We start from the raw sequence: 12,512 nt of genomic DNA on the forward strand, positions 1-12,512 counted from the left end.
TTGATGTTGTGATGGTTTGAGGGGTTTTCACAGTGTTGCAATGTCTGCTTCTAAAGTTGAGCGTCACATGTTCGAGGACCCAACAGGGGTTCATCACATTGAACTTATTCTCAAAGCCCAGAGACCGTCTCTAAAACGTCTTCAATTCAGTTTTACAAAGGTTTGGCCTCGAAGGTAATCAGATTGTCTTGAGTCGTGAATTTGAGTCAACCTTACTGATGTTCTGAAACTCTCAATCGAATACACGGGAGACGATTTGTCCAAAAGAATCAATCCTAAATTGTGTCTTCTAAAGATCGAAAGTGTTAAATTCAACTCCTAGATACCTGTAAGATAGTCTATTTTAAATATAATTTTCTCTATCAGATGATACATTATGATATATTCACTTTGTGACGATAGTTTTGTTTCAAAATTTGTTTCCTTTATGGTATCAACCATTTTGCAATGATAGTCAATTAAATTAAAATACATCCAAAATTAACCTTCCCCTAAGTAAATCAAACCCATTTTTATTATTCCCCTTTAAATCAGTATTTGTGGGTTTTAAAAGAAAAACACGATTTTTAAAAATGTATAATTTAGGAACCAAAGTCGAGGTATTGGTCAAAATAATTTCCACAATACAGAGCCCTGCGTTGATGTGGGCTTATTACATAAGAAGGCGTTATCAGCTGTGTTTGCTCCGGGTGAAATGTGGGGGAGGTTAAAACCAGAGCATGAACGCACGGAAAGCGTCCTGGAGCTGATCATGTCATGTTCCGCTCTAATAATCCTCAGCTGCTCTGACGAGCATCGCGCCTGCTGTCACATTAAAAAATCATCTTTGAGGAGATTGGTTGAACAAACGCTCCAATCAGTCACTGACAGGCAGTAGGGGAAGGGACACCTGACTTTTCCAGAAAAAAAGTAAATTATACAAATTAAAGCAAATAGTACAGCCTTTTGAAACGAAAAACTTATAAATAGTTAAATTCAGAGGGTATAGTATTTAGAGTTTTATAGGCAACAAACAATAGGCAATAATAATAAAGTAATAAAAAAAGAATTGCCAATAAACCCAAAAGTACCAAATTGCCAATAAACAATGACCATAAACTATTTGATATTATAATAAAAAAAAATGGCACTATACAATTATCAAAAAAAACTAAGCCAATTCATTTATTAAATAAATAAAACTTGACAAAGTTGTCAATATACAACAACCCTGTAAATCAGCTGAAAATAGACAATATCGGCAATATACAATAAGAAAATGAACAAAAACCTGAAAAAATAAATAAAAACAAACTAAACCATATCCAGACACTAGAGTCAAACTAGACCACTCAATTATTTTTAGAAGGCTGCCCCATGCAAAAATCCTACACGATGCTTATGTAACAACAGCTTCCTGATAAAGTGTTTCTGTATGTTTTCGGGGCATGCAGCATGTGGTTAGGCAGGTCGGCCTGGAAGCTGGCGGCTGCAGATTAAGAAACAAACTGTACAACACATGATGCGTTGTGGTTTGGAGTACGGCTGTGGCTTCTCCCTCATCCATCCCTCGGATTGAACCACCAGGGCAGAATTTAGTTTCCCCCATAATCATAGGGAAGTTTGTGGACGTGTATTGCAATATATTTTTACATGTTAAATGTCCCGTGTCCGAGAAAGGCCGATGGAGGTTCATCTAACTGAACTACTATATACTATACATAAAATTAAGTTTGTTTTGTTATTCCTAATTTTGACAACAATATCATGATATGACGGTATCTTCAATTTACAGAGATGTTCAATCCGGGCCTTAGTTGACACTCTTATAATTTTTATTGAATGACTTCCCCAGAGTATGAAATTAGAATCATCCTAAATAAGCTTAAGAATGTTGTGTTGACTGCTTCAAAGCCGTTTGAATGAGTAATGCCCAAGAAACTCGGTGGAAATGAGATTAGCTGCTCAAAGAGATAGAGGACCCTATAAATAAGAATAACTTGAAGTTAGAAGTACATGAAAGGAAGTCTTCCAAGTAAAGATTTTGATGATTGTGCGTAATCCCTATATTGACTTACTATGTTCATAGTCTTATGTTTCCTATTTGGTGCTGTAAGCCTGGTAATAATAATAAATATAGCTGCAGGCAGCAATACACAGGGTCCAATTTAGTCGTGTTGGGTGCGTTTTACAGTTTCCCGGGTCTCTGAAACGCAGCACGATTTTCCGAGTTTACATTGAACGCTGCATGGGCTCCCCCCGGTCTGTCGTCTCGTGGAGCAACCGCTGTGCGGTCTGCACGGCGCAACCCTACTGTCTTTAAAACAACCGACCACGTTTGCCTGTGAACTTCCAGAACTTCTCATTGTTATAACTCACCATGTTGCCTGTGGAAATAAAGCTGCACTCCCGACGGGTGGCCGTTTGGTGCCGTGTCGGGCAGGCATTTATTTGTTGAGATTTTTCATTGGATTGCATTTTCAGTAAATTACGTTTCCATGAAATATGAAAAACGTTGTGTTATTTCTGTGAGCAATTACCATTGCACGGCTTCTATTTTTCTGACCCCTCGCTGGATCTTGAACACATCACTCAGTTGCACATTTCAGTGGTTTTGACTGGACGCAGTGAGAAATTTTTTGGACTACTTTTTAAATTGTATTTTTTTATTGTAACGTCGAACAAGTACAGAGTGACCGAGTCTACCCTGCACACTGGACACGGTCCAACTGGACATTCTCAATCTCATTCTGTACATTTATAGTAAATAATATGATGACGTCATAAAGCATCTTACTGTTAATCTCATCTCGTTCATTTTGCTTACGAATAGTGTCAGTTAACCAAGCAAGCTGAAAATCTTGGGTCAAAGTTGTTCGGTTTTTCACTAATATCTGCTCCGTATGTCGATTGATTTGGATGAAATTTAAACAACAGAATACTTGTCATACCGGTTGAAACGATACCTCATCCGTGTTTGTAGCTTCTGCCGAGGTATGTCTTCCAAATAGTTTTAGCCGGACATATTTCGGCGTGAAATGCTTTTGCCCGTGTCTGTAATATCAATCAAATTTGGCCGGTTTTTCACTAATATCTGCTCAGTATGTGGATCGATTTGAATGAAACCTCAACCACAAGGTCTTTGTGACAACGCGGTTCAAACAAGACGTAAACCGTATTTGCGTGCTATGCCCAAGTTTGTGTTCCAGATAGTTTTAGATTTTTAGGATTCAAAATTCAGAGGATTTTCCCCCGAACAATAACAATAGGGTTCTAGCCCTACGGGCTTCACCCCTTATAAACGACTTTATTTGTATAGTACCTTTTATACACAACAGGCTACTGAAAGTGCTTTACATCAGCAGTTCCCCACCTTTTTGGACTCGCAGCCCAGTTGAAAATCTCAAAAGTGTTTGCGGCCCACATCCGACCAGAAATAACACGGGAGCCAAACAGTGCGTTCTCAGAGGACGTTTATTTTAACAAGCATATACATTCTCATACATACAGTGCAGAACTGGTAAAAGAAGTTAAAGGTTAAAAATAACCTTATCTATGGAAATTTCGCGTCACGTTCGTAACGAAAAACTAACAATAACAGGAGCACACTAATATTAACTCACCTAATGAGGAGGCTGCTGTTGTATGGCAGACACCAAATGCTTGATGTCTGGCTTAAGGGACGACAGTCTCAGTCCAAGATCTGGCTCAACATTCAGTTTATTCCTGTATTTTGTCTTCAATGCCACAAACGCCGAAAAGCCAGTCTCACGGAGATACGTCGCCGGGAAAGGCATCAGAAATCGCACAGCTCCGTCGGACAGATCGGGATACTCAGAAGCAACATGAAGCCAAAAGTTTGTCAGGTACTTCTGTGAGAAAGCCAGTTTCAATGCGCTGTCGCAGGAGAGATCCACAAGACCGTCCTCCTCTTTTGGGCTCAGGCCTGCGAGGGTCTCGTCACTGTGGCTGGCGAAGGGGTTTTCCAACCAGCTGCACTGCACATCTGGGATGGGGAAGTATTTGCGCAGCTAGGTCCTCGAACCGTGCAGGTGCTCTTTGACATGATTGACCTGAAGCCGCATTAATTCCTTTGACAAAAAATCAGACAAACTCTCAAACGAGTCGAAGTTTGACTGGTCAACTCGCCTGGCCCACATATCCCTTTTTCTGATGGTCGCTTCTATTTTATTCTGGACATTGAACATGGTCACCGCTTTTCCTTGGAGACCGAGGTGGAGTCCATTGTCCGGCTCTGTGTAAACTGCAATGGACAGACGCTACGAGTGGAGCCACAGCTTTCACCCGGGTGATGACTCCAACTGTGCTGGCCCCGTCAGTGCTCACTCCCCGCACATTTTGACCAATCAATCTGGTTTGAAACCATGAACGCGTTCAGAACGTCAAAAATGGCCTCAGCGGTTGAACTTCTTTGATCTCTCCATTGTTTGCATACCTTACATAGGCAGGCAGGTTTGACATTTCTTTCTCTTTCTTCTCGTTGTATGCTATCAGCTGTTCAATCCTGCCTCTGACTGAGTTCTCAGACAGTGAGATGGGGTTGATTGGCTCGCACGCCTTCTCTCCCAACATCACCGTCACAATCTCTTTTGTGACGGGAAGAATTCAATTCTCCCCGATCGTATGCGGCTTATCAGGCTCGGCTATGAGTCGGGCGACCCCATAGGACGCTTCCGCTGCCTTAGCGTTCTCGGGTGTCCACACATGACGTTTTGATGACTTTCCTTTTGCCCCGATACTCCTTGAGTTCATTAACGAAAAAATTCAAGCGGCTTGGACATGTCCTGTTGGTGTTTTGTCTCGAAGTGACGGTGCAGTTTACATGGCTTCAGAGCCTCATTTGATCAAATCTCGGAACACACCACGCACGGCGGCAACGGTTCGTCTTCCGTGCCTGTCCTAAATAATCCCAATGATAAATATTCAGCGCTATGCTTTCTCCGAACCTTTTTTTTTTTTTTTTTTGTTTGACAGGCGGGACTGTCCCGCCTGGACACCGTTTGTGGATGGTGTACGAATGGCTTATTTCCTTTTCAGTATGCCTAGGCAACTATCAATTTTGATTATCACCTCAAGTTCAAAAATGTACAGGTGCAGGTCGATCGTGGTCCTTCTCGGTTGATCAATCAACACGTAGTAGGCCCTACCAGGAGTTCCTATCTATCATGATGATGCATTTTTGACGGTTTTAAAGAAAAAAAATTAAACTTTTTTGTATTAGATTTTTTTTTTTTTTTTCTTTTTCAATAAAATCAATGTGTTTTGCCGATGATTTGGCGGCCCACTTGTAATACCCTCGTGGCCCATAGGTTGGGAAGCGCTGCTTTACATTAATAGAAGGCAATCAAATAGTAATAATGAAAGAGTAAACAAGCAAAATGAGTAAATATAAATAGGTAAATGTACTACATTTTAGTTTTGGGTCATCAATCCTTGAAGGGTCATGATCTTTCCTCAGTAAATTATTTTCAATTATCATTTCTCTTGAATTATTGGTATCAACTTATTCGTCTTGAACTACTGTAAGCAAATCTCAAATAAATGTGATTCTATTTTTCACGTGTGGTTTTGATGAAATAACCTCCATTAGATTGGCACATTTTTATCGTTGTTTCATTTCATCTTTTTTCTTTGTCTTCCTAACAGTTATTTATCTTTTTTCCTCTTCCCTCCCTCTCTCTCTGTTCAGATCGAGATCCACTGCGAACACCAGCGCTTCAGGATATTCGTAGATGGCCACCAACTCTTTGACTTTTACCACAAAGTGAAAAGCTTGTCGTCCATCGACACCGTGCGGATAGAAGGGGGTCTACAGATCACCAAGCTGGGTTAACTGCCGGCGGTGGTGGCAGTGTTTTTTTTTTTTTGTTTTTTTTTTGTGTTTTTTTTTGAGGGGGGGATGAAGCAAGGACTTGATCACATCCGATCACATGCACACATGCACACACACACACACACACACACAAACGTTGCATACATGTGTGTGACGTCGTCGTCCTCCTGATGCAGCTGGGAACGGCCGCCCTCCACGACAAGTGTGCATTCTTCTGCTTCTGTTTTCTACCTTTTTACTCCCCTTTCCACCTTCTTTATCTGGTATTTAAGAGTCGGGGGACTCGAATGTTTTGCTTGATGAGTGATTGCAACGGCGCAGTTTTAAATCTCGACGTCTTATAGGAATTTGACAGAGGCTCAATTACAACTGAAGGTAGGTACGTATTTGGCTCTTTGCTTCTTTTGGGTCAAAAAGAAAACGAGAGAAACCACCCCCACACTGTCCTCGGGTAGACAGATTGAGAATATTGATCCAATTTGTGTTCCAACTGGACAAGAACGATAAGCAACGGTGCTCAATAAAGGCCACTTTAGAGCACAACGTACAATTGGATTTAGACCTCATCCAGACTACAGGAGCTTGAAGCCACAGTGAGCTCCTTAAATTTGTTGTTCAGGGGAGGAAAAGCATCTTATTATTATTATTATTACCTGAGGCGTCATAGCCGGGTAATCCGGTCCACACGGTTACACGCATCGGCCTCCATGACCCAAATACTGGAAATAAGAAAATAATTGTGGGGAGAAAAAAAGAAAAAAAAAAAAAAGTTGACGTATACGACATATGAATATGTAGCAGTAAAGTGGCTCTCTCCACACAACACAGTGTATTCCTATTATTGTTGTTATGAGTTGTTTTACGCACACATGTTGGTGTTCATGACACATTACAGCCATTCTCTAAGCAGAGAAAGCTCTGCTAGAAAGCTCTGTGCACTGACTTTAGTGGCTTTAAAGACACATTCCATCGATCATCCGGATCATAGGGAAGCAATCTCGTTTCCTGATAAATTAAGTGTAAACGAGTCTTAATGGTACGTGATTCATAGAAGTTAGTGTGTTCCATGAACCTGCAGATTCTCCTGGTTGGTCGGTCGGTTCATTGGTTTGTTTTTTTGCTTTAGTCGGTTGTTTGGTTTAGTTGGTTGTATGGTTTAGTCGGTTGTTTGCAGGCCTAGATGTTCTGAATTGAATGTACATGTTTGTACATGTTCACAATGTACAACACAAATTCTAGATATTTTCCCACAACATATTTGCATAATGTCACTCTTTTTGGTGATACGACCGTTTCAACCCATTCCACAAGTCCACTGTATGTTTTACTTATTGCTTCTCTTTGTGATCAGAACCCGGTCTAAGCAGGGTGTCTTTGTAAGAATTTGGACCAAAAGCAGCTTGGAACGGACTGGATAATGTCCTGTTTAGTACCGCCCCACCGGTGTTTCGGGTTTGTTTTGTGTCCAGAAACGTCCCCCCTCTACACAGGATTGCTTTCTGATATCCAAAACAAAATGAGTCCTCCACAGCGAACAGAGTCAAAGCTTAAAGTATTATGAATTTTGGGTGCTCAGAAGCCGCCCCCCTTCCCCAAGATTTCTCATCACTATTGTATCTGGAAAATACATTTTGAACTTATCTCACCAGGTATTAGAGAAGTGTTAGGTCACGTGTCAGCTTTATTTAAGTGTATTTATGTGTTCCAGAAGTAATATTTAAATGTTATTTAAATGGAAAAGGACAGCGCTGGATGACACAGTCTACCTTCTTGACTCACTGCTTCAGCATGACTGAAACGAGGCTCTGAGCCCCTGGGCCGTGGTTGCGCTCCTGTTGGAAAGCCAGGGATTGGGCACACCGTCCAGCTACCCACCAAGGCTCTATTGTGGTCTTATCAAAGCTCTCCATTGTGTGTGTGGACGGCTGTGTTGAAGCAGGCCAATAAAGCTTTTCATTTCCTGTCACTGCAAATAAAGCGGCAGGAATTGAAGCTTTGGCGGAATTTGGGCAACTTAGGTCTACTAAGGTCTACTAAGTTTATAGCGAAAAGGAATTTGGATGGTTTTACGCGTAAATGCAGGGAGTGGCATATGAGGTTGTAGCAATATTTCTACTCTTTAAAGGGGACCTATTATGCTCCTTTTAAACAAGTTAATGTAGGTCTCTGAGGTCCCCAAAACATGTCTTTGAAGTTTTTTTTTGCTGGAAATACCACTCAGCAGATTATGCATTCTAGCCATTATAACATGCCTCTAAATCATCCTGTTCAAAAACCAGCTGTTTTTTGTGGGAGGAGCCACCCTCCTGAGGCCCCGATTTCTGTGAGCCAATGGGGTTTGAGTTTGACCTCTGGGTTCCGTTGTATTTACTCCGTAAGCTTTCACTGATTTCAACTTATCGGTCCACCAAAATCTGTTTCTGAACAAATGTGAGGTGAGAAATAAGCAATCCAGTTGCTGAATCGTCACTCATAGCTCTTAGATCTACAAGGACTCATTTAAAAGTTTATTCTGACCTTTGTTGCCGTTCTCCCAGCTTGTAGGGGACACATCGCCAGGATGCAGGGATTTTTTGTTTCCTGTCAACATTGGAAAATAAAATAAATACATCTACAATAAAAACACACGTTTTAATGGCTTTGTTTGGAGAAACGCACAGCGGATCGTGTGCCGCAGACTATCTACCGCATCCTTTTTTTTTTTTTTTTCTTTTTTTTTTTTTACAAAGAACCACGGCATAATTATTTTTTATAAATACTTAAACTTACCCTTGTCTGCAATTTCTTCATTGACAGTTGGTATTAATTCCTCATTCTTTTAAAAGATTTGATGAGTTACTCCGATGGAGGGTGGTTCTAATTCTATTGAAGCCCAACGTGACGTAATAATAATATCGGCTTTAATTTATATAGCGCCTTTCAAGGGACCCAAGGTCGCTTTACACACATACACTTAGACACATGGTGAGGCAATACGAGTCTTGTGACCCTGATTTGAGAAGGTGAGGGTTTGGCTGCAATTGTGAACAGGTTGTTTCTGGACATCTTTTCTGAACAGCTCGCAAAAACTGTCTGGGTTATCTTTCACAGTTTGTGTGTTAGTAGGTCCATCAGAGACCCAACTGTATGTGCACGAGCACTGAAAAAGTGAGTTTTTCATAATAAGTCCCCTTTTATCTCTATTGTCTATTGACCCTAACTGTCTTTTTTTTTTTCCATATCTTTTGCTGCTGCAAATTTTTTGAACAAGCCATGGTAGCCTCGCAAGAACATCTCCGCTCCTTGGCCCTTTGACCCTGGTAGGAGCTTTGGGTCGCCTGAAGCCCTACTGAATTGGCCGAGGAGACGGATAGACTTAGGGCCGCTCTCTGGCTGACACGTGCCATTAATTTCTTACAGAATCTGCGTTCTGTAAACTTGCAACATCCTATCATTGTCCTGTGTGGTGAGGCAGTAGTTGTGTTGCAGTGTTGGAGACACTGAGACGTGGGTTGCATGCGTGCATTTCCTAGTTTTTTGTGCTTTTTTATTTGACATAGCAATAAGCAGGTCACGTGAAGTTTGCCCTGATTTGTATTTTCCCATTTTGATGAAAGGGTGCTGGTAGTAACAATGCCATACTGAGGAGTGGTGACTCAAGTGGGACGTCACACGGTGCTGTTATGGTACCACAGACTTTTGGCGTCGTACAGCTCCTACACAGTGCTTGTTAAATGGAAAATCTCCATTTGGTCCGTGGTCCAGTCTGGGGTCGCAGTGGAACTTGGGCCAAAAAGGTCAGACCACACAGATCCTCCCTTGACCAACAATGCCAGCTCTGTTTTTGGGAGCCCCCCCTGGTCGTTGTCAGGGGAGTTGCGATGTCTTCACTGTATTTGTGTCACTTGTACTTTTGTACGTATCTAACTTAAATCCACCACGGCTGATACAATTCTTGTGACTCCTCGTCTTAAATTAAGGCGTGAGGTGTCATGGCTTTGGTTGCGTCGATTAGTTCACCGATTAAAAAAACAAAACACCTAACTGCCCTTAAAAATGTCCCTAAATGTCCCTAGTGCACATTGAACATGGCTATCCCATGCATTAGACAGGGAGTATTTGCCCATCTGTGTCCTGGAGAAAGGGACACAAATCCTCTTTGTTACTCAAAGCATTTCTAAAGTGTGGAGGCATACTTGCCATCATTATAGTTAAAACCCTTTAAATATGGAATGAAAAACAAAAAACTGAATGTCACTGATTCTGATTGTATATGGTGTTGAAATGACCTGGGTGATATTTGTACCTACTCTACTCTCTCCTCAGTCATAAAAAAACAGGTTGAATTGGAAAGTGGGAAGCGGATTTCGCCTCATTTGTCCTCCACCCAACCCTCCCAGTAACTCTTTGGCAATCAGACATAACTCACAAAGAGAGATTCATTTTCCCAGTTTTTTTTTTTGTTTTTAAACAGCTCTCTACCTTACCTTGCCTTTGGATTTTTGGATGTACATATTTGTGAAAAGACTCACAAGCTCAAAAAAAAAAAAAAGAATTAGCCTGAAGCTGAAGGAGTTTTTGTCGTGCACACAGGATTTTGTTCAGTTTAAAGATGGAGGTGATATATATTTCCCTTTTTTTTTTTTTTCCTTTCAGCAACGCATGGTCTGATTTTAAACTTTAAAACCGGTTGTATTTCATTAGCGGAGATGCTTTGTGGTTATGTTTTCATCCGCCGTTTAGCTTAGTTGAAGTCACACTTATTCTACTGTATACACTGACAGTTTTGCAAAGAATTCATAATACGGGATAAGCCAAACGAGTACCTCAATTATCTCAAGATTTGTTCCATTCAGGAAGTGGGACCAAACAAAGATATTTAAAAGTGCTCACCAAGACTGGTGTTGGTGTAAGAATGGATATATTGTGATGTCTTTTGAAAGGCAAAGGCTCAGTATTTATCAAATATCCAGATTTTGAGTAGATTTAGTCTAATTGCGTTGCCAATGTATTGTGTTGTTGTTGTAAAATCACATCATCGGTGTAATTGAGAGTTACCGAAAGGGCTGATAGCAGAAAAAAAATCCTATCTTCCTATACCGCACAAAATGTTATCGCAAATCACGTTAGCAAAAATAGTCACATTTGATTTCTTTATGTGTAATCACTTTTTTTCCATGAATGAAACAATATTATGTTTCTCTTTTAGAAAAGCTGATGGGAAGTTGTTGAGAAAACAATCCAATTTAAAAGATCAAAAACTAACGCTTGGCATGAATCGGAAATGCCTCGCGATGTGATAACCAGGCCTGAAGCTCCCTGGTAACAGCTCTTCTATGTCTTTTATTTTTAATTTTTATTTTTTATATGATTATTTTTAGGGACTAAGGCCGCTATGTCGCTGCCGGAATATCTCACACTTGTATTTAATTTCGATGAGCACTTCTACAAAGTAAACCATCGTGCACGCATTTGCATTTCAATAACATAAAGCCATCACAACTTTGGATGTTTCAGTCTTGATATGAGCGTCCTTTTTTAAAAAAATATATACACAAAAGGGTTTGTCCATCATATACAGTATGCACAGTAGTGTTTGACCTTTCCGAGTCACATTAATGTTCGGGACTCCACCCAGTGTCACTTGACCCAGCGCCACGGGCCTCAATAGCGTCACTTCAACGGACCCGCCGTGGCGGGTGGAGGTGAACGCAGGTCCCTTCTTGTGTCGTGTGGGTTTGTTTCCAAATGTTTTGGTTTTTTTCCCCTCTTTGTGGTTTATGTAAAAAATGGCTACTCTGCAGATCAATAAACTGCTCCTCTTTCAAGTTATTGCTCCTCAGTGTCCCTTTCACTTTCATACACACAAACAGAACAAAACATGTTTGTAGGTCACATTGTGCTGGGTTGTGTATATTGTGAGCTTTGTTTTTCAGTTTAACTTGGAATATATACTAATATACTGTAATATATTGTGCAATACATGATAATATCCATAGATATACTATACAGTTTACTTTCAAGCTAAAATCATTGATTGGATTTAAATGCATAGTGCGGTATAATACTGTTGACATTCCTCAAGAATATCTCAAGGTCTCAAAAAATAAAACATTTTTGGGTGGAGACTGCGAAACGCGCACAATATAGTGGTGCGTTCCACGAACCTCGGAAATGTTCCCCTCTTCGGTACTAAGTATGTTCTAAAACGTGATCTTGCCTCTGTTCGGGGAAAACCTGGACACTGGCAGTGGATACGGGTCTGTTTATCTTGGGAATTGGGAAAAGATACAAACCAGAAAACACGTTTTCAATGACGAAAACGCCCTTCCTCCCATTGCACTTTTTTTTTTTTCCCCGAGTAGGTTTATTTTTTCCGAGTTCCGACTTCAATGGAATGCAGCATTTCTACACCAGCAAGGGACACCGTCTACATCACCCCCACCTGCTGGACAACATCGGGTATTGCAAGGCTTTGAGGAGAGACTAAATCTGATGAACCGACATTTTTGATATTTTATTCAATGAAAACAACAACAATGAGCTCATCGCGGTCATGTTTGTTCAAAAAATATTAAGGGGAAAAACTGTGTTCAATGCATACAGCTCCAAAAACAAAACGAAGGCCTGGGGTAAAATAAGAAACGTTACATTACCCCGGTCTTCTAATTTGTTTTTTTACAAAATTTCACCCGAGTCC

General features: G+C 40.7%; 1 protein-coding gene across 1 annotated transcript in view; it reads left to right on the forward strand.

Annotated features, from left to right (window-relative positions):
* Positions 1-7,645, forward strand: part of lgalslb (lectin, galactoside-binding-like b) — a gene marked incomplete at its 5' end in the record, with an annotated part of 10,811 nt that extends 3,166 nt beyond the window's left edge. Inside the window, one exon of the mRNA XM_080016387.1 lies at positions 5,690-7,645. Within this exon, the coding sequence (XP_079872513.1) occupies positions 5,690-5,833 (144 nt within the window). The 3' untranslated portion in view covers positions 5,834-7,645. The remainder of the gene's footprint in view (positions 1-5,689) is intronic.
* Between the last annotated feature and the right edge of the window lie 4,867 nt (positions 7,646-12,512).

Source organism: Zeus faber (assembly GCF_960531495.2).
Source record: "Zeus faber genome assembly, chromosome: 16".
NCBI classification, from domain to species: domain Eukaryota; kingdom Metazoa; phylum Chordata; class Actinopteri; order Zeiformes; family Zeidae; genus Zeus; species Zeus faber.